Here is a 22,526-nt window from a genome sequence, read left to right as displayed (position 1 = left end):
TTCTCCTACAGCCACTTGGGAAATTCATTGAATGGCTCAAGGTTTGTTTTTCAACTCTTAATTGTTAGACACTTCTTCATCATATTAAGGTGCGTTGAACCCCATCACTGGACTCATGGTTCAGGTTCTACCACTTACCTCTTAACTTTTCCACATGGCAACCATTACAGTAGAAGGCTATGATATACCCTATTCCTTCTCTCCCTCTTAAGTCTTACCTCTTTAAGGTAAACACCTCCAGTTTCCCTCTAGATTGTTCTTCTTTCCTGAAGCAACTTGTCTAAATGGTTAACTCCAGTTCATTTTCTATTCAGATTTACTAAGTGTGGTACTCAGAGCCAAACAGGATATTCCTGATGTGGCCTAAATGGTACAGAGTATCATAGAATTTGTTCCGGATGCCATTTTTCTGTTATTTGGACCCAGATTATGTTACCTTTTGTGGAAGGCACATTATGCTTATGGAGGATTTTTTTTTTTTTTTTGGTACCGGCGATCGAACTCAGGACCTTGTGCTTGCGAGGCAGGCGGGGAGGCAGGCGGGCAGAACCACTGAGCTAAATAAATCCCTGGCCCTTATGGAGGATTTTTAAGTTGTCTCTTTATGCCTTTATATGTACATGTCTATTTATATGTACATGTACTTGTGAAATTAACTTTTTCATTTATAAATAAATTATATATTTTTTTCTGGATATGCCACTAATCACCTCTTGGAATTTCAAAATAGTCCACAAACAACAAATACTTCTCCTTTCAAGAGGTGTAGCTTAGTTCTCCTCCCCTTGAGTAAGAGCTGGACTTAATGACTTGTTTTCTGTGTTTTTTCCTTTTTTGCAGTACTAAGGATTGAATCTGGCATCGTGTATTCTGGGCCAGCCTGGTTGGTTGGTTGGTTGGTTGATTAATTGAGAGTGTTGATTGAGACAGGGTCTCACCATGTAGTTCAGGATGGACTTGAACTCACTATGTAGCCCAGGGTGACCTCAAACTTGTGATGATTCTCCTGCCTTAGCCTCCTGAGTGCGGGCATTACAGGCATGTGCCACCACACCCACCTTATTTTTTATTTTAAGATAGTCTAGCTAAGTTGTCCCAGTTGGCTGTAGTGGATTAAGGAGGGGGACATAACACATTTCTTGTCATAAAGATGCATAAACATGGATGTATTTATTCTTTAGAATATTTCTATTGATGAATTATAATTTTAACTTTATGAGTTTTATTAAACAATGAGTGCTTAACAGGAAAAAAAATCACAAAAATAAAACATTGCATTTTAATAGTTATTGTTTATAAAAAAGCATCACAATTTTCAACATCAACTGGTTTTTGGTGTACAAAGTCTAAAAAGAACATCAGAAATAAAAAACTATATTAACTACAATGAAAATACCAATAGCACTCTACAAAAAAAAATCTTTACTTCAATTATCACATCTAAAGCAGTCTTCACACATAACAACAGCACACTCTATACACAGGTATCACTTACATTGACAACACATGTGTTTTGCTTTCCTGGCCTTTTGTAGGACCTGATATCTTGCTGTTTTGTCAGGAGTTCTTACTATATTATGCAATGTGTAGTTAACAGGAACATATCAATAAAAGTAATAAATTCTTAATCTGTATTATGCGTTCAGAATAAGCTTTAAAATTTTCACATCAGCTGTTTACTTGCTTACAAAACCTAAAAGATAACATCAGAAATAAAAACCGATGTGAACTGCAGTGAAAATATCAATAAAACTCTACAACAAAGATAATCTTTGCTTCAGTTGTCACACGAGGCTGTCTTCACACATGAAAAATTGCATGTTCCATGCACCAGTATCGCTTACACTGATAGCACATGTTTTGTTTTCCTGTCCTGTCTTGTAGGAGACAGTTAACATCTTTTTGGTCTTCTTATTGTCATAGAATGTCTTTGGGATCCTGTGGTTGCCTGTTCACCTGTCAGCTCACCAGTGTGCTCCATAATTTTTTTAAATAGTTCCCTGGGCGGAAACATTTTGTTTTTCCACTACTAAAAGTTATCTTTTATGATTTTTCCAATCCTCTAAGAAAATTTATCTGTGTGTTTTGCACTTGCTATTTTCTTTGTAAACTATCAAACTATTTATGCCACACATGTTTAGGATTGAGTAAAACACAACCATTGGCCAACACTTTGTGTTTTGAGTGACATCATAGTTGCTGCATAACTCATCAACAACATCTCTGCTTTTGGTTTTGTTGTAGTTTCCATCTTAGGCTTCCATTTTGTCATAGTTTCCCTATCAATATTTCCATCATGGTGCAAGGTTGACATCAGCGGTACCAGTTTGTTTTTCTTTGCCATATATGAAGCCAGTGTAAATCTTTCTGAAATCCAAAGGTGGTACTATACAATTCTCTGTTTTGAAATTGGAACATTTCATTTGGAATTTCTGCTTTGTTCCTGCGTACAGTTCCAATGCTGGTCAACTTGTGCTCTGTTAGCAAATGTAACATCGACTGGAATTTGGTAAACCAATTGTTGAATGTCACATTCTGATTAATTTGGGAGATGGGAACAACAAGTCTGTTCACAGCATCATTGAATTTATTACTATATGAATAAGGACCTGATGGCTGAGTTTCAGGATAAATTGAAAGCATATGAAGTCTTCACATCTAAAAGAGCATAAATTTTTATGCCATATATATATATATATATATATATATATATATATATATATATTTTTTTTTTTTTTTTTTTTTTGGTACCAGGGATCAAACTCAGGACCTTGCACTTATGAGGCAGGCAGGCAGCAGAACCACTGAGCTAAATCCCTGGCCCTTATGCCATATTTTGAAGGGTTTTTTTGGCATGTACTCCCTGAAGCTACAAAGGCCAAGAAATGCTACAAGATGTTCATCAATAGTCATGTATTCAGATGGTGTGTAAATTGTTTGGCAATTACTCACAAATCTGTCAAACTATGACCAGATAGAAGCCAGATTATCAGTTCTTTTTCTTTCTTGAGGATGATTTTGTCACCAAACTTCAGGTAATTTTGAAGGAAACCAAATCTCTTCAGTGTCATTGTTATCCTGCAAACCTCAAGCCTACACCCATGCTTTTCCATAAGTCTTTTACAGTCCTACAATTACCATGAGAAAGCCCTGCTAAGTACAGCAGACCTATGAATGCTTTCAGTTCAGCTTGTGAGGTGTTATAATATATCTCTGAGTATGGCTATTGGTGCATATAGAACATTTTACTTGTATTTCAGCCTTTCTGTACTTTACATCTTGTACCATTTCATCTGTTACAATTTCCAACATTGAATGGCAGTGCTGACATTCTGTCCAATAGGTTTCACCCCTGCCAAGGTCCTCACTATATTTTTGGACCTAGTTCTAACATTGGATTGTTCCATTTGGTTGCATAACCATTCTGCAACCTTTCGACTAATGTCAAATATGCCCTCACATTGCTATTTTCTTCATGATCTGAATCAAGGAGGTCTGCATTCCCTTTGTCTGTATTAGTCGATTCTTGCTCCATTTCACTGTCACAGGAACTTTGGCTCACATGGCCAACATCAGAGTCATCATCATCATCATCATCCACCCACACCACTCTTCTGTTATGAAACCATATATTTTACCATAGTGGATCAACTTCATCATCCATGCATGAGTAATCTGATGATTCACTTTTGACCTCCTCCAAAAACTTGCAAATCTTGTTTTTCATGTGCCATTTTACTGACTAGGGCTACTTGTACCAGAAAAATCAAAAGAAAACTTTTTAAAACTCAAATCCTACAGCGGTATGGATGTATTATACCCAGTGTGATGTTTAGGTAAACATACACAAAACCTGTTAGGTGGAACATAATATGGGTGAAAATCCCAGTTTGACACTTTTGGGCAGGTACACACACTGTAGTTTGTCATAACAAGTGAGTAAACACAAAGATTGCTTCCTATATCCCTCAGGGAAAGGCACTGAGATGCACAGCTGGCTACTATTCTAAAGTAAAATTTACAGTAGAAGAGTATGGTATGGTTGTAGTTAACCCACTGCAATACCACAAGAGTTAATTTGAGTGGGAACACCCAGCTGAATTGAGTCAGTGTGGTTCTGGGCGTGGAAGATCCACTTGAGTGTTGCCTGAATGGCATAAAAGAATGGAAAGGGAAGATTGTGTACTGTTGATTATCCTGGAGAAACTTGCTGAGGCTGGTTTTCCTGATACGAACTCAGCTGTTCTTGTCATTGCTCTGCCAAAGATAGCTAATATTCTCTTTGAGAGTGCTCTGGTCTTTGCTTTGAGCACCACTTCCTGGCTCCAGTGCAGATCCTTCAGCCTTCTGGCACAGACCTTTCATTCCGCTGGTGCAGTCTTTCTAGCTTCCACCACTGGCCTTTGGGCTTTCCTGGTGCAGATCCTTGATACAGACTTACATGAGACATTGCTGTGGACTCTAGGTCTCCAGCTGGACTCGTGGAGGACATCACTATGGGATTTTGGCCTTCAGCTGGACTTGTGTGGCACATTGCCATGGGATCCTTGGTGGATTCTCCAGGTCTCTAGGGTGCTGACAGATCTCTTACACTCTTCTGCATTTGACTTGTTGGATGAATATTATAAAATAATCCTACAAATTATGCTTCCTATATTAAATCTACTCCCTTCTAGGGCTAGGGATTTAGCTCAGTGGTGCCGCCACCTGCCTTGCAAACATAAGGACCTGAGTTTGATCTCTGATACCAAAAAAAAAAAAATCCATTCACTTCCAAATCCTGACTATAACATTGGCCTTTAACTTGTCCTTCTGCCCCAGCTTACCAAGTAGCTGGGATTACCAGTCATGTACCACTGTGCTTGGTAACACTTGTTTTTAATGCCTAGAATGTAGCAGAAATAACATTGTGACTTTTTAGGGTAAGTCATAAAAGATATGCCTCTGTCATGCTTGGGGGAACCCAGCTGCCATGTCATGAAGTCCCATCAGGAAAGGTCTATAAGGCAAGGACTGAGGGATCCTGCCAGCTGCTTTGGGAATGGGTCTCCTGGAAGGCAAATCCCTCAATCCCAGTATGCCCACCTTCAGGTGATGGTAAGTCTTGGTCACCATTTGGGGGGTGGGGGTGGTACTGGGAATCGAACTCAGGGCTTCACACTTGCCAGGCGGGCACTGTGCCGCTGAGCTACCTCCTTGGCCCTTGGCCACCATCTTGATGCAGAACCACCTAGCTAAACTGCTTCCCAAATTCCTGCCCCATGGAACTGATAATGAATGTTTTTTGTTTAAGCCACTAAATTTTGGTATCATTTGTTAAATAGATAACTAATACTCCTGTAAACCCATTATCCACATGTAGAATGTTTAACATTTTTGTCCTTTTATACTTCTTCCTACAGAGGAGAAAGTATGTATATTCACATATACTTACATAAGTGTAGTATATATGTGTGTATATATTTTGTTAAAAATTGTGAAGAGCCAGATGTATGTGGTGTAGCATACCTGTAATCCTAGTACACTGGAGGTTGAAATAGGATTGAGAATTCAAGGCCAGCCTGGGCAATTTAGCAAGACCCTATCTCAAACAAACAAAAAGCGATTGCCACTTGGATGTCACTTAATAGTTAAAGTTTCCCTTTCATAGTGATGTCATTTTAATGGCTCTTGGCTATAGTACCCTGAATAATATGGAATTATCATTTATTTATCCAGTCCTTGAAGGACTGGTTTAGTTTCCTAATTTCTCCCCATTATTAATGTTTCAGTGACAAATATTCCTTGTACTTAGATTGGGGGGGCCGGTTACAAGGATCTAACTCAGGACTTTGTGCATGCCAGGCAGGTGCAGCACCACTGAGCAACATCCCCAGCCCTAGTTTTTTTTTTTTATTAATAGCCAAATTTTGGTACTTGTATATTTTCTTAGGATAAATTAGAACTGGAATCTTGATATCCAGAAATTATCTAAATTTTTTTTTCTTTGGTTTGGTTTGGTTTGGTTTTTTGGTACAGGGAATCAAACTCTGGATCTTCTGTTTGCTAGGCAGGTTCTGGAACCACTGAGCTAAATTCCTGGCTACATTATTGATACTTGTATTTTGTTTTACAAAATTTCCCTGCAGAAAAGTTGTATCAATTTCCTTATACTCTCAGTAATACTAGGTATTATTCCTTTGATCCTTGCTAATGTGAGAGATAAAATCTTATTTTATGTTTTTGATTACCAATGAGTTGAACATATTTTTATCATCCATTTATTAACCTTTAGTGAATTGTCTATTCACTCCTTGCTTTATTTTTTCTTATTGAGATCTTTATCTTTTTGGCCTCATAAGAACTCATGTCTATATAATTAACTCATACATATTGTTGATAATTTTGCCCATTATATATATTTTGAAATTTATAGTTTAGTTTTTATGTAGTCAGATCTGTCCATCTTTTTCTTCATAATTATTGCCTTGATACTAAAGTTTTTTGTGTTTTTTTTACATGCATGATGTTTTATTCTTTGAAGAATGGTTCTAAAACATCACACTAAGGCCGAAAAACAAAGTTTGAGGTAAACAGTTTTGAGGATGAGTTATAACACATGTAATGCTTGTTCATTCTAAGGAATCCTGATCTTGGAGCTTATGATGTACCGGTTGGCAGTAGCACCCACGTTTCCCGGAGCTGGTCATTATTTTTCTCCTGTTTGCATAGACTTCTCATTAGCTGCCTTCTGCTTTTGTTGCATGATCTCAGAGTCCCTCTGCTTTCTTTGAGAAGTAGTCAAGCTATCCTCCTTTCTTTTTCCCTGCTAATTTCTTGGGTTTTCTTCATATTCTTCTGTTGGGCAAGTTCTCATTTATTACCACGGGCCATGCCGACCACCCGGCGGAGGCTAGAGTAGAGCGACTCAGACAAGCAACGGTTCCCTCGCACGCCCAGCGGCCGCCGCCACCCGTCAATCTGGAAGGCCGAGCCCGCGCGGGCCCTCAGTTGGGGTGACGCCTCCCGATACTAAAGTTTTTTAAAAAATCTCCCATAGCCCAAGATTTTAAAAGCATCCACCTATATATCTTTCTGTTGCTTTTATGGTATTATGCTTTATGTGACTTTAAAAGTTGTAGAGTTCTTTATTTTTTCACAAATGGTTAGCTACTTTGAGTAGTTTTCTTCTTCAGTTTATTCCTGAGAAGGATATGTATTTTGTTGTTATAGTAACTTGTATTTTTCTCCGTTATCTTTTCAAATTCGTTATCACAGATTTGAAGGAAAGCAGCTGATGACTGTATATTTGACTTGTATGGCTTAATTCTCTCTGTATATGTGCTTGGGATTTTACCAAATGGTAGTTGTCTCTACATCGTAATCATTGGGAAGAGTTTTCCATTATCCATACCTCATTTCTATTTTATTCCTTTAGGTAGAACTTGGAGAATAATATTAAATAAGAGCAGGGAGGGTGGTCACCCTTATCTTGTTCTGTCTTTAATGAAATTACCTCTTGTATGCCTCAGTTTTAAGTTCCCTGTTTGTTTTCCTTTCAATAGGGCATGTGGAGGAAGAACCCTTCTTTTACTAGGACATTAACTGTTTTTATCAAAATCAAAAGTTAGATTTCCCTTAGAAGCCTCTGTAGTATTATAGTGAGATAACCATGGGTGCTAAGAATAGAATTCCAGGTGGGGATGTAGCTCAGTGACATCACGCCTGTCTGGCAAGCGCAAGGTCCTGAGTTCGATCCTGGTACAAAAAATAAATAAAAGAATAGAAGTCAGTTCCTCAACCATGCTAGACAAGCTCCTTACCACTGAGTCACACCCCAGCCCCAGGGTTTTCATTTTTAATCTCTCAGTCATAGATTTGATAATGGTACCCATCCTTACATTTCTAGAATGAACTTTTTTTGGTACCAGGGATCGAACTCCGGTCCTTGCGCTTTTGAGGCAGGCGGCGGAACCACTGAGCTAAATCCCCAGCCCCAGAATGAACTTTTTTTGGTCATAGTGTAGTGTTGTTCCATTAATTTGCTAATATCTTGTAAATTTTGCAAGTATATTTATACATTTAATTGGTATTGCTGTTTGTGTGGACAGTTTTTGACAGGTTTTACCAATGGGGTTATGAAAATAAATGGAGAAGTTTTGCATCTTTTTTAGCATAAGAATTATCTATTTCTTGAAGGTATAATAGAAATCATCTTTAAAGTTACATAGATTAAGTGGTGCATGGGAGAATAATTATTAGCAACTGTTTTTTCCCCTCAGTTTTTATTCAGAGTTTGTTTCTTTTTTGTTGTTTGTTTTTAGTCCCTCTTGAGTCAATTTTGGTAAATTCATTTTTCTAGAAAATTGTCCTTTGAGTGATATTTTCAGATTTAATGATATAAAGTCAGTACTTTTTTATACTTACAGTCTTCTGTATCCAGAATTATTATATTTTCTGTCTGATGTTTCTTATTTGCATGAATATTTTTGGAAGGAATAGATTTGATAGATGACTGTTTTGTCTCCTTTAAAAGACCCAATTAGTGGATTTGTGTTTTTTCATTCTACTGGGACTTCCATTCTAATTTGTTAATTTTTGCCTTTGAGTTTATTCATTTTTTTCTCAAACTTTGCATTTTTGAAACTTCTTGAGGCTAAGTGATTAGTTTGTGTGTGTGCCCCACCACACCCATTTTAATAATACTGTAAAAGTAGTTGCAACTGAGAATTTTCTTTATAGTATAAGCTTTGGCTCTTTTGTTTTTTTTTTATTTTTTTGAGACAGAGTCTTGCTTTGTAATGTAGGCTGGCCTTGAACTCACTGTGTATGTAGCCTACCCTGGCCATAAACTTGTGGTGATCCTCTTGCCTCAGCCTCCCAAGTGCTGGGATTACAGGCATGCACCACTATACTGGGCAAGCTTTGGCTCTATTTTGAGATTTTGACATACAAAGTTTTAACTGAAATTTTCAGTTTATAATTATACTTATGATTTATTCTTTGCCCAGTTATTTTAAAATATTTGGCATTTTAGTAATATTTAGTATATTTTAGTAGTATTTTAATATATTTTATATTTTTTGTGTGCATTAATTAGTCTGTTGCTAATTTCTAGTTTGATTTTTGTTATGGTCAGACAGTGTGGCTTTCTAGTTCCTAATTTGGGGAACTTAAGATTTTCTTCATGGTTTATGAAAGATCAGTTTTGGTAAGTGTGCTATGAACTTTTAAGAATGTTGTATACTCCTGCCTTGCAAGCACAAGGTCCTCAGTTCGATCCCTGGTACTGGAAAAAAAAAATGTTGTATATTATATTAAAGTATGAGGTTTGATGTGACTATTTTATCAGTGCTAAAATGCCATTGTTTATAAGACATGTCTAAGGAATAATTGAAACATGTAACTTTAATAATTGTTGAAGATGTATCCCAGATTCAGATAGGTAGAAAAAATAATCATTTAGTTCAGGGTCCTCATTTTTAGGATCATCTTTTTCTATGAAATTTTGAGAGAAATGTGTTAAAATTTGTGCTTTTATTGTATTTTGTCTTTCTTTGTATTTTTAATTTTAGTTCCTATTTCTTTTCCTTGTATTTTTAAAATTTTTTTAATTACACCGTAAAGAATACAACAATACCTGAATCATACTTTAAAGATTCACAGGTTGATTGATCATATTCAATCCAACCAAGGAAAAAAGGATAAACAAGAAACCACAGTTCAAACATAGAAGGCTGAAGAGCTAGAGTTTGCTGACAGAAGCATGATGCCTAGACCTACCCCACGGTGTTAAGTCTACCATTAACTTGTGGTACATGTCTGAATTAAACATTGCACAACAACTTTAACTTTCCACAATAATGTCACAGAACCCAAAATAATATTTTTTTAAAATTACTTCAAATCTGCATATCAACAGTCTCCCTTTTTTTTTGACTTGTCTCTTGAGGAATTTTGACAACATGGAGTTACTTTTTTTGCTGAAGTATTCGGAAGTTGAGCCGGTACGGTGGTGCATGCCGAAATCCCAGCACTAGGGAGGCGGAGGGAGGAGAATCACAATGAGTTCAAGGCCAGTGTAAAACTACACAGCGAGACACTGCCTCCAAAAAAATTTTTTATTTATTTATTTATGGTACCGGGGATCAAACTTGGGTCCTTGCGCTTGCGAGGCAGGCAGCGGAACCACTGAGCTAAATCCCCAGGCCTAAAAAAATTTTTTTAATAAAAAAAGTTATTTCAGGCTCGGCGGCGGAGGCGGCGCTAGCGGTTGTTCCTGCATCTCCGCCACCTCCACCGCCTGTCCGGTCCTTCGGCGGCTCTGTTGTCCGGGAGGGGACAGTAGTTGTAGATCCCGCCCCTGCCTCAGGGAAGATACTATATTGAATGAAGAAAGTCTGAACTTTTTACAGGTGCTTTATATAAAAAGGCATCTGTGGAGTAGTGCTACAGTTTTAATAAAAGATTTTACATTATGAGGTGGGTTGAAAATGAAGGAAATATATCCTACTGAAGCTTTTCACTGTAGCAGGTGAATGGGAGTAGAGTATTGGACAAAAATAAATATTGTAATCTCTGCATCATGATTTTTAGCTCCCTGATTGTTGTACGGTTTCACTATTTGGGGAAAGTTCATGCTGAAAAACTAAAGTACTAGATAAATATGATCAGATTTCTCCACCAAGTCCTCAGACTGACAAAGAGAATCCTTTCATGTCAACCTAATGAAGAATTCAAAATCATATGACTCTTTTCAAGATGAACGTAAAGATTATTATTAGCCAGAGGTTTAGAGCCAAAGACTTGTTTCAGAAAGATGAGAGAGGACTATTTGGAAAGCTGTGGGTACGGGAAGAAGTTGATTCCAGACCCAGATATAGACTGTTTGATCAAAGACTCCCATCTGGAACCATCCAGACCTACCCAAGATCATGTAATATTTCACAAACAGAAAACCGGTTACCTCAGTGGTTCCCAGATTATGGCAACAGGCCGAGACTAGAGGCTCTGAGCTATGGTCAGTTCCCCAGGGACTGTTTCTCAGAAAAACCAGCACCCCTGAACCTCAGTCAGCAAGAATATAATCATGGTTCAGCCAGTGTAGAATCTAGAGGTCCTGAGCACCTCTCCTCGGGATCCAAGACTGGTACCCATCAAGCCAGTCATCAGAAGAGAAGAAGGCACTCAGAGGAAGGCAGAGAAAAACCAAAGGAGGAACAGCCCAAGCATAAAAGGAAAAGAAATCCTGAGGAAGTGGATTTAGAAGAACATGAGAGCATCCAAAGAAGGAAAACAGAAACTGAAACTGCCCAGGTCAGCACAGAAAAGCTTAAGCAACGGAAAGAGAAAAAAAGCCGAGATGTAGCCTCTCAGAGGGAAGACCACCGTAAGGATAGAAAAGAGAAAAAGGAACAAGGCAAAGAAAGAACAGAGGAAGAAATGCTTTGGGACCAGTCTATCCTTGGATTTTGAACCTCTTTTAGTTGGTTTTCCTGAGGTTAAATTGAAAAAAAAAACAGCTAAGGAGCTTGGTTTTATGATATTCATGTTCACATCACTTATGTGAACGGGTACTTTCATTCTCACAAAGGCCAGGTGAACATGAAGTATTTCAGTATGCTTGCTCTCAAACATGGAAATTGCTTTTCCTCATTTTCTAAAAGGATTATTACATTTTTCTTATATTTAATATAATTTCCCTCTAAGAGACTGGCTCTGGTTTATTCAGATTGCCATGATGGTGGGATTATTTTTCCTTGAGAGATAATTTATTTTAAATTGGAGGATTAATAGGCTTTTCAGAATCTATTTCTTGATTAGATTTGTTTTAGCTTTGAGTTGGGTATTTTTATGTTCATTAGTTTTTTTCTATAAGGCAATTCAGATTTTTTTCCCCTTGTTAACTTGCAGTATATTTTCTAGATTGGAAAGTGGAAGATCAATACATTATAATAATGATAAGCTTATGTTACATATAGTTTTTAAAGTTTCAAAAAGTCTTGATACAAAATCAGTTTATATTCTGCAGAAGTTTATAATAAAGTGTTTTATTAATAAAAAAGTTATTCCAGAAGTAGGCATGCTGTATATTAGTAAAACAACCTTGGAATTTTTGTTTTATTTTTATTTTTTATTTTTTTGATACTGGGGATCGAACTTGGGTATTTGCACTTGTGAGGCAGGTGGCGGAACCACTGAGCTAAACCCCCAGCCAACCTTGAAATTTTTAAATCGCCAGGACAAGCACCTACACATGAAGAGAGAAGAAAAATGAAAAATGTATTAAAAAGACAAATGGCTTTTCCTCTCACACTCAGTCTCCTGACAGAGCAAAAGAAAAAAAGAATAAGAGACACAGAGAACTCCCAGCACTCAGGGGAAAGGCTGAGGCAGGAGGATTGCCGCAAATTTGAGGCCAGCATAGGTTACATAATGGGTTCAAGGCCAGCCTGGAATACAAAGTGAGACTGTCTCCCTAAATGAATAAATGAATGAATGAATGAGAGAGACAAAGACATAAATGAGAGGACATACTATTCTATATAGTAACCTACATTCAGTTCTGTCCAATGAAGGTTATTTGTTTGAGGCTGGAGATTTAGCTCAGTGGCACAGCGCCTGCCTGGCAAGTGCAAGGTCCTGAGTTTGATCCGTGGTTCTGCAAAAAAAAAAAAAAAAAAGATTACTTTGTTTTAAAATGTGTAATATCTACAAATTATATTCAATGGCCTGTATAAGTGACAAGCATAAAAACATTTTCTTGTATTTTTAATTGGCTTTGCTTATATTTATGTTTCATTGGTTTAGTCTTCCCTGTATAAAGGTTCATGGCTTCTTTATGGAATCTTTTTATTTTATAGTATTTTTAAAAACCTTCTTGTAGTACTTAATGCTTTTTTCTTGATATAGTTTACCACATATGTTTTTTGTTTATTTCCCTCTACTTGATAGATTTCACTTTCCCTTTGTTTTCAGGTAATCTGTTTTGTTTTACGTGTTTCTCTTAGGAGCAGGAATTTTAGTTTTTACCCAGTCTGACAGATTGCCTTTCTTGGGGATTTTCTCCTTTATTATGATTATGCCTTTCACCTTCTGTGCTTTCTTGTCTTCCTCCTCCTCTTCCTCCTTTTTCTCCTTCTATTCCTCCTCCTCTACCTCCTCTTTCTCCTCCTCCTCCTTGTAATAATTTAAATTTTCTTTCATTTTCCTCCCCCTCGTTCAGAGAACTTCCTGTTTTATTCTACTAATGACATTATTTAAATGAAAATATACATATTTAAATCTATCAAAATGTTAATGGAGTCTCTGTGCAGGGCAGGGGGAGGGGGGACCTAGACCTTTTTTATTGCCTTCTTTTCCAAACTCCAGTCTCAGGTGTATTGAAATCATGTGAAATGTTATAGATTTAGAATGGTTTTTTGTCATCCCCCACCCCTGCCCCAGGATCAAATTTAGGACTTTGCGTTTGCCAGGCAGGCGCAGTACCACTGAGCTACATCCCAGGCCCTAGAATGTTTTTGAAGTATAAAATTTCTCTTTTAACAGTAACTCTTAAACTGGCATTAAGATACACAACTGCCTTCATAATAGTTACTTTATACTGAACTGTTCTGGTTTATCACGGATTCCTGCTTTTTTCTCTTAGTTTAGGAAGAATTTCTTAAGCTGATATTCAGTATGGATCATCTAATTGGATCTGCTAAATGGTTCAGTATGGATTTACTAGTTTGTTTTCAATAATAATAATCCTTTATTTATAAGTAGAAGTCTTCATCTATTCTTTTTTTGTTGGGTACTCTGAACTCTTATCTCCTGAGCAGGAAATTTGTCTACTTGATTAAATAGCTTTGTTTCAGCTAGGGGTCCAGTAGTCCCTCGGTATCTGCAGGGGGTTGGTTCTGGGACATCCTCTGGTATACTGTTAAGTCAGCTCCAGAGTACTTGTAATACATAATACAAAGTAAATTCTATGTAAGGACATATTATACTATATTAAGAAATAAAGTGTATGTGTTTCAGTACAAATACAATTTTTTGTTTTTTCGATATTTTCAATCTGCATTTGGTTGAATCCACAGGTGCAGAACCACAGATCAGAGAGGGCCAACTATACATTGAAGTTGTAAGAGATAATTTTGGCCCCTTTTTGTAAATTGATACAAAATTGTCCTGGTTGTTGGCAGGTAGAACACAAGTGACATTACATCTTGAAGTACCTCTCCAGAGGAAAGGAAAAAAAAGCAAAAAATAAAAAATAAAAAAAGAACCCTACAGCTACTTTACCATGTAACACCTGCCCCCCCCGCCCCATACCGGGAATCCAACTTAGGACCTTGCACTTTACAGGCAGGCATGGTGCCACTGAGATACATCTCTGGCCTACATTACCATGTATATTGGATCTCCTAGCGTGTCTTTTCTTCTCCTTTTTTTCATAATTTTATACTCTTTTTTTCTCTCAGTTTAGGAAGAATTTCTTGAGCTGGTATTCAGTATGGATCATCTAATTGGATCTGCTGATTGAGTTCAGTATGAATTTACTAATTTGTTTTTTCTGTTGTTGTTTTTTGAGACAGGGTCTTGCTGCATAATTCAAACTGGTCTTGAACTCACTATGGAGCCCAGGCCAGTCTCAAATTTGTGGCAATCCTTCTGCCCCAGCCTCCGAAGTGCTGGAATTACACGCATGTGCCACCATGCCTGGCTGGATTTGCTAGTTGTGATTGCTGTAATGCACAGTTTTCTAGTTAGTGTCTTTTTGGAGTGTTTTTCTTTGGCAGTTGTGTCTTTCACCTTCAACAATGTCTTCATAGTGCTCCCTTTTTTTTTTTTTTTTTGGTTTATGACAGCCTATTCTTATTTGAATTCCATTGAGATATTTCTGATTTTCTTCCTGTTTCAGATAGCATCTCTGTTTAAACCCATAGCTTGGTCTTTTCTCCTTTTGAATGGCAGAATATTTTTATATCCAGTTATTATCCCTTTGTTTATACATTTGGAGGGATGTTTGCATTTGGTCTGTAGCTGAGATGAGTTCTTTCAGAAATTGTGTAGGTGTTTCTTTGTTCTAGAACATTTTCTCTCTAGCCCAAAACCCACACGTGCAGTAGCCCACACCTAGTCTACCTACACATCTCCTCATGTAGCACCTCAGTCCCATATGTGAACTACATGACAGACCATGGGCTGCTCCCATAGTCTCCAAGGATACATACTATGAGGAGAGTCAAATTTTTCCCTGCTTCAGCCTGCAGCTCTTAGGGGCCGTTTGAGAGGCTAGTGTGTGTGCATTGGAATATTGGAAGGAGGGAAATCCTGAACACACTTCTGAGTTAAATGGTTTTCAGATCTGCTCAACTCTGCACGCATTGCTTCTACTGAAGCCTTTCAAAGAGCTGGGACCTTTCCAAGCTCTTTGTAATCCAAGAATGGTTTTTAGCCAGTTTGGACCACTTCTCGTTTATCCTTACCCCCTCTACCCCATATCTTTGTGTTCACCTGAAACACTCTCTTTTGTTTTTGTTTTGTTTTGAGACAGGGTCTCATTCTGTAATTCAGGCTGGCCTTGAATTGACTATGTAGCCTAGGCTGGCCTTGAACTTGCAGCAGTTCTTCTGCTTCAGCCTCCTGAGTTTTGGGATTACAAGTGTGCACCACCATGCCCTGCGAAGTGCTGTCTTCCTAATCCCCATTTCCATCTATGAAAATTCCACTCATCATTTACTTTGCAGTTTAAGGCCATTTTTTTAAAGAAACTTCTGAGACTCCCTCCACCATATGTGATTGGCCCTTTATCATGTGATCTGCCTTATATTCTAGCTATTTATGGCTTAGTCTTCACCTTCCCATTTGCATTATGAGTTCTTTGACTCATAATGGGGCATAGTGGTGCACACTTGTAATCCCAAAACTCAGGAGGCTGAAGCAGAAGTACTGCTGTAAGTTCAAGGCCATCACATCTTGTTCACCTTTATCGAGGGGCATTAGAACAAAAAAGTTAGAAATGAGGTTTGAGTGCCCATTCAATACTTACTAAACCCAATGAGACCTTGGGCAAGTAAGTTATTTAACCTTTGAGTGCACTTTCCCTTTTGGAAAAATGTCCATAACATAGGGCCTTCATAGGGCCGGGGATTTAGCTCAGTGGTTCCAACACCTGCCTCGCAAGCACAAGGTCCCAAGTTCAATCCCCGGTACCAAAAAAAAAAAAAAAGGAACAACCTTACCTCATGAAGTTGTTTTGACGATTAAATGAAATAATATTGCATGGTGAACATTGACATAAATGTTACTTCCTTTTTCTATACCCTAGCCCACACAGCACCTCATCTATGCAGGCGTTTGGTTAATGGTTGTTAAATGAGTAAATGTAGGTCTAAAGTGCTTTGTGCAAAACTCACTTTTGCATTAAGTCAGTGGCAGAGTCCAAAAATCTAGGGTTTCTGAGTATCCCGTACTTATTCCCACCTGCATATACTAAGTAAGTGAAACTCTTCAAATTATATTTCACTCTCTAGAAGAGGGTTTTGTTTTTGTTTGTATAGTTGGTTGGTTGGATTTTCAAATAAATAATTGCTTTCTTATCTGCTTTGAAGTTTTAGAATGAATTAGCCACAGATGGAATCTCAAAAGAGAAGCAATATAGTGTTGAAAAACTTGATTCAAAGTAGAATTTTAGATGATTGTTGATTGTTAACTCCTCCTCAGACTCCATAAATCCATCAGTGAATGTGTTAATTCTATGTATGGTTTTTCCTTTGTTCTTCTCTATTATATTAAAGGTGGCGTGTCATCTTCCTCTGTCTATTGTCTAGTGAGGTAGGAAAATCTTCCTTGATTTTATGATTTCAACTAAGCTCAAAGGTCTGATTGTATTTTCTTAGTGGAAGGAAATTTGTAATTTCTTTTTGCATTGAGTACTAAACCTTCTTAGGAAGGGAGGGTGCTATGGAATAAATACACCTTATAGGAAATTCTCCCCCTTTTTAATCCTCTTTAGGGCCAAACTACCCAAAGTGTGGGAAACTTGCTGGACATGATGTACCAGGAGCCAGCGCGATGGTCCTATACATTCCAGACTTGTTCCTTTATGAGCCGCTTGAAAGTACAGCTGGAGCCCTTCCCTGAGAAACTCTTACAGGCCAAGAACCCCATGCAGATCTTTGAGAGGTCTGTGTACAGTGACAGGTAAGATGCCAAACCCTCTACCAGTCATAAGCCTCTTGTTTGGTTCTGTTTTCTCTTCTTACACAGGCCATGTACTGCTCTACTTATTAAAAGTTGTACTTTGGACAAATCTGTGTAAAGTTGCCTTTACAAAGAAGACAATTCTTCAACGTTGTAATTCTGCTGAGATGTCATATATGTTAAGAAAAATTTATGTTTTTTATAAACTAATTGCACTGAATTTCCTGCAGTGCCACTGATTGCCTTATGTTTCCTTATTTTACTGCATGGAGGCAAGCTGGTAGCTACCTACTATAACCATTACATGCTAAAAGGCACAGAATAGATCAGGTAGTAGCAGTGTATATTCTCAGAGACCAGATGGTTAGTTATTACCTTTAAGAAAAAAGTTGATGGATTTAAAATTTGTATTCCCAAAATGATTACAGAAGATGTATTTATCCATTTTTACTCATCAAGAAAAGATGTCTAGGCAAAAATAGCATATCCATGAAATTGGCTTTTGTCTCAATTTAGCCTTTTTTTTTTTAAACTCCTTTTGTGACAGGGCTTACTGCTCTCCAGAGTCTAGAATTGAAAACAAGCACATGTATCACCTCAGGGGAAGGGTACATCCTGACCACCTCGGGGAATGAAATGTAAGGTTACTTTTAATAAAGATCAGCAGCTAGCATGGGAAGCAAGCCCATCTGTTCCAAAAGAGGTAGCCTATCCAGGCTCCTGAATTCCTGGCTCTGCCACAGAGACCAAAGCATGACTTGAGGTTAGGACACCCATAGATGAAGTCAGGTGGTTGATCAGAACACTGCTGAGTTGGTTTGTTTTTTGGGGGGTTTTTTTGTATCTGAAGGTTGTAAATGACTTTTGTCAGTGAAATGGTACCTTCAAGCAAAATTATATCTTACTTAAACCCTGTTGATATACCAGAATGAGGGCCAGGGATTTAGCTCAGTGGTTCTGCCGCTTGCCTCAGAAGCACAAGGACCTGAGTTCAATTCCCAGTACCAAAATATATGTATAATATATATGTATATATATGATATACCAGAATGAAAAATGCTGCATTTTCATTGTCCATTCACTGCTGAAGACATTTAGCTGGTTATCCATTTAATTCCAAATTAGATAAATTACTTCTTCTTAGTGCTCTCATAAAGCCTCCTGGAAGAAAGAAATAAGGGTTCACATGTAACATGAAACAAAACTCTTGGAGTTACACATTCCTTCTTTCTAGGCCCTGAGAACCTACCCTTTATAAAAGCTACATGTGTACATCATGATGGCTGGGCTCTGAGTTTTACTTCTTTTTCCACTGTTGGCTGTACTGCTGCCTGTTTTCCTCTCTCTCTACAAAGCCTTGTCTCTCAGATTAGGAAGCTGAATTACATATAATCACCCAGGTTGCTTGGAAACATACGCAGTTGATCTTTTGAATTCTAGATCCTCAGTGAGGTAGCATGCAAGATACCTCTCAGAGGAAAACAGAGAAATAGAAATACTTTGTTAATTAGAAATGCTTTGTTAAGAAGCTACCTAGATATTGATATTTACTTATAAAGAAAGAAGTAAGAATTGATTACACTATAGGGAGCTACAGCATTTCAGGTGCCTTAAGGGTGCATTTTGAGATAGAAAGGGTAACTAATCACAAATTCTAATCTTGGAGGGTAATTTAGACCTTTTCTATTATTTCAAAAATTCATACCAGGGACTGGGGTTGTATCTCAGTGGTACAGCATGAGGTGTTCGGAGCAGGGGGGAGCATCCTTTTATTTGTTTGCTCAGCACAGATTTATTGAATGCCTCCTTTGGGTACTAGGCTTAAACCTGGAGCAGAGAAGGAAAACCTATTCCTGGTCATAAGTATCATAGTTCAGTGGGACTGAACTCATGCTCGTGTGGTGTGGTGTGTGTCCCAGAGGAGGTATATTGGTTATTTGGGAGAGTGGAGTGCAAGGGCGAAGAAATCTAAGACTTTTCAAATTGAGTTAAAGGGAAGCATATAGTTTTAGAGCAGGGGCTCCAGCCAGTAGGTACTTAAGCCTTGTTCTCTGCAGTACCTACATGCAGTCTGCAGTAACTCCCTTTCCCCTAGTGCTTAGCACCTACCCCTACCATCCCCCTTCACCCATCTCTACTGGCTTTGAGGAAATAAGAGACGTATTCATCCTGAGGAGCAACAAGGCCCTTTTTATAGGATTTAGGAATTTTTCTTTATAAGATCGAAATTTCATCTTGTTTTCTATAAAGAAGCTGAACGTTTTTCAGAACTTGACTTACAAAAGTCACATTTTTCTCATTTTCTTCAGTTAGACTATAGCTAGACCATACTAAACTGGGAGAGTTTACTTTTAGTATTTCTAAATTAGCCTCTTCATAGCCTAGCAAAAAGCAATTTAATTATAACTAAAAGATACCTTGAAGGCCAGGGATTTAGCTCAGTGGTGCTGTGCCTCTCTTGCAAGCACAAGGTCCTGAGTTCGATCCTCAGTACCAGAAAAAAAAATACCTTGAATACTATGCCACTCACTCTTTGTCTTAGTTATTTTCTCATTGTTAGGACAAAATACCTGACACCCACAATTTAAAAGAAGAAAGGTTTATTTTAGCTCACACTTTGTAGAGATTTCAGTTCATAGCCAGCTCCAAGGCAAGGCATCATGGCAGAATAAAAACAACCCATGGCATGGCATGGAGGGATATCCTTCCAAGTCACACCACAGTGACCCACCTCTTCACACTAGGCTTCACCTGCCAGTATCACACCCACCTGTAAACCCATTAGTGCACTAATCTAGTATCACACACCCATGATCTATTCTAGTCCCCAAATCCCCACCTATTAATGCATGGCGCTTTGGGGGGACATCTACATATAAGCCATAATACTCTTCTGTGGACTTTATGAGTATAATATGCAGTTAAGACAGTGGGCTGAGAGAGTTCAGGTGACTTTCTAAGGTGACATGGCTAGTGAATGTTAAAGTCAGGATTAGATCCTGCAGTTCCTCCTGCAGCCCTCATCTCTTACAGGTGGTACTCAGCCTTACAGTTTGCACTTCTCTGAGCAATTCCTACACAGGGCTTCTGAGTTTCATTTACCCAGAAGTGCCCAGTTGCTGGTGTTGCCTTAGAAACTGGAGGTTACTGTTAAAGATGGAAATTGTGTTTTATATGCCTGAGGTTTGAAAGCAGAATTGACCCTTCTGAAGCCATGGTTTCTGTTTAGCTCTGATTTTCTATTTATCAGGTCCTCCTTTTGTTGTGGAAGTACGCAATGAGAAAAGTGGGTTTGATTTTCACCTTCACCTTCTTTTATCTAACTTAGAAGCACAGGAGCAGCAGAAACAAGCTAGTAAGAGCTTTGGAGGATAGTCTGCTTTCTTGCTAATAATGAGGTCAATGGGAAATGCATTTCCTGCTCTATGAATGGCACCACATAAAGACAGTTGCCTCTCTACTTAGCTAGAGAAAAGGATGGTTGGAGACTTGGAAGGGCTCAGTACTTAAGTGAATTGTTGTGGGTGACTTTATACTTAATTCACTTGATTTTTGTTTGGAGCCTTGCTAGAATAACAAGGAAATCTCAAAAGTTCAAATTTACATCCATCCTCTGCTATGTCCTCTGACTGGTTTCTAGCAGGGAAAATTGTCAGGGACCGATGTGTTCCTCTTCCAATGTCTTTCTCCCCCCATTCAGTGAATTACTGCATCTCAAAAGTTGGTTTCACCCTTTAATTCTAGGTGCTATTTCCCATCAAACTGTTGAGCGGGGGTGGGGGGTGGGGGGGCTGTGGGTTAAGAATTCAGATTGCTTAAGGATTGATGAGCTAGAAAGGTTAAGTGGTTTGAACAAACATGGAACAAGTTGGTTATTGATTTTTCTGCTTCTCTCTCTCTCTCTTGTGCCTTTCATTCCATTTCCTATTCTTCCCCTCCCCTCCCTGCTCCTACCCCATCCCACTTACATTTCCAACCAGGTACATCTTTGCAAAGAATCTTTTTGAAAATGGTTCCCTCAGTGACACTGAATGGCAGATCTATCAGGACTGGCATTCTTTTCTCCTACAGGAGTTTGCCGGCCGGCTCTCCTTACATGGCTTCATCTACCTACAAGCTACTCCCCAGGTAACTCTGAACCAAAGGCTTAGACTTTAGGGCAATAGGAAATCCTTTAAGAGACATTTTGTAAGCCCCTGATTTTCTAGTCAGAGAAGTCAGAGTGCAGAAAACAGCGGGTGAAGTCCTGCATTCTAGCACTGAGCACTGCATTTCCCATATGGAGCAGCACACTCAAGCAATTGATTGTGTATAGAAGGGTCCTTCTTGTTGGAACAGAAAGCCAGAACAGATTGGGCATCATCTCCATCTCACTCCAGATTTGTGTCTCCGATGCTCTGACCTGCAGCCAATAGCCTCTTCCTTCCTTTGGTATGGTCGTCAGAGGCTATAATGGTCTTGTTGGGGCTAGATATTGGGCATCTTTGTATTGGGAATTTCTGGTGATTATAACATAGAAGTTAGATTATAGGAGGAAATAACAGAGTGTAAGGTTTAAAATGAAACTAAATGTCTTAGTCACTTTTTTTGACGTGTTACACTGTACTCCACACCCATCACTTAAAGGAAGAGAAGTTTATTTTTGCTCAGAGTTATAGTTCATGGTTGGCTGGCATTGCAGAGGAAAAAGTACTGATACCATGGTGGCCAGAAAGCAGAGAGAGAAGGGAGGAGCCTGGGAGGGAGATATTACCTTCTAGGTCATGTCTCCATTGACCCTCAACTAGGCCCCACCTCCTTACAGCAAGTCATCTATAGGGCCCCATAATCCAGTCACCTTCCAAAAGCCTCACCTCTGGGCTTATGAGAATTTTGGGGGCCATTCTTGATCTAAACCATAACACTAAATTAGAGGTTCAGTGAGGCCAGAGGGCTGAAAAACTTCCATGAAGAGAATCAAGTTCAAGGTAAGTGTATTCATGACAAGTTGACTGGCTGGGTCACATTTATGTGACTTCTTTCAGTGGTCTTTAATTTAGGGGAGTAGGAATAGAAGAGGCAAATTTTGAGGTGATTATACTTCAGGAAAAGGGATTGGTGTCAGTGAATGGAGAAAGAGGAGTCCTCTGCCAAAGAGAATAGCTTGAAGTAGCTATGACAATAAAGTAAGAATTATGCCAAATGCTTAAAAGAGTTTACCTAGTTTCAGGCGGGGGTGGGTGGGTGTGCAATTTCCTGTGTTAAATTAATAGTAAAACAGGACCAGGGATTTAAGCTCAGTGGTGCTGCTTCCTGCCTTGCAGGCCAAGGTCCTGAGTTTGATCCCCGGTACCAGGAACAGAACAAAACAAATTAAT

The 22,526-nt window shown here is 38.5% G+C and overlaps 1 protein-coding gene and 1 pseudogene across 9 annotated transcripts in view; both read left to right on the top strand.

Moving 5' to 3' along the window:
- Nucleotides 1-22,526, top strand: part of Dguok (deoxyguanosine kinase) — a 65,933-nt gene that overhangs the window by 17,512 nt on the left and 25,895 nt on the right. For 5 of the 8 annotated variants that reach the window (XR_205240.4, XR_015448559.1, XR_205241.3 and 2 more), the window contains exons 3-4: nucleotides 16,982-17,169; nucleotides 21,150-21,297. Coding sequence is in view for 4 of the 8 variants with exons in the window: in XM_004844708.3 (XP_004844765.1) it covers nucleotides 16,982-17,169; nucleotides 21,150-21,297 (336 nt within the window). In the remaining 4 variants the exon portion in view is untranslated. Of the gene's footprint in view, nucleotides 1-2,809; nucleotides 5,098-16,981; nucleotides 17,170-21,149; nucleotides 21,298-22,526 lie in introns of those variants that run through there. The other 3 variants (XR_015448560.1, XM_087204334.1, XM_021258304.2) reach the window with 3 other exon arrangements.
- Nucleotides 9,037-16,971, top strand: LOC147829822 (lysine-rich coiled-coil protein 1-like; annotated as a pseudogene). The gene has a single exon (XR_015448561.1). The product of XR_015448561.1 is annotated as a lysine-rich coiled-coil protein 1-like (transcript).

This window comes from Heterocephalus glaber, unplaced genomic scaffold, assembly GCF_053883595.1.
Source record: "Heterocephalus glaber isolate CG9 unplaced genomic scaffold, H.glaber_assembly_v1.0 deba00000470, whole genome shotgun sequence".
Taxonomy (NCBI): Eukaryota; Metazoa; Chordata; class Mammalia; order Rodentia; family Bathyergidae; genus Heterocephalus; species Heterocephalus glaber.
The sequence above is the reverse complement of the archived record's forward strand: the minus strand, read 5'-3'. Positions and strand labels throughout refer to the sequence as shown.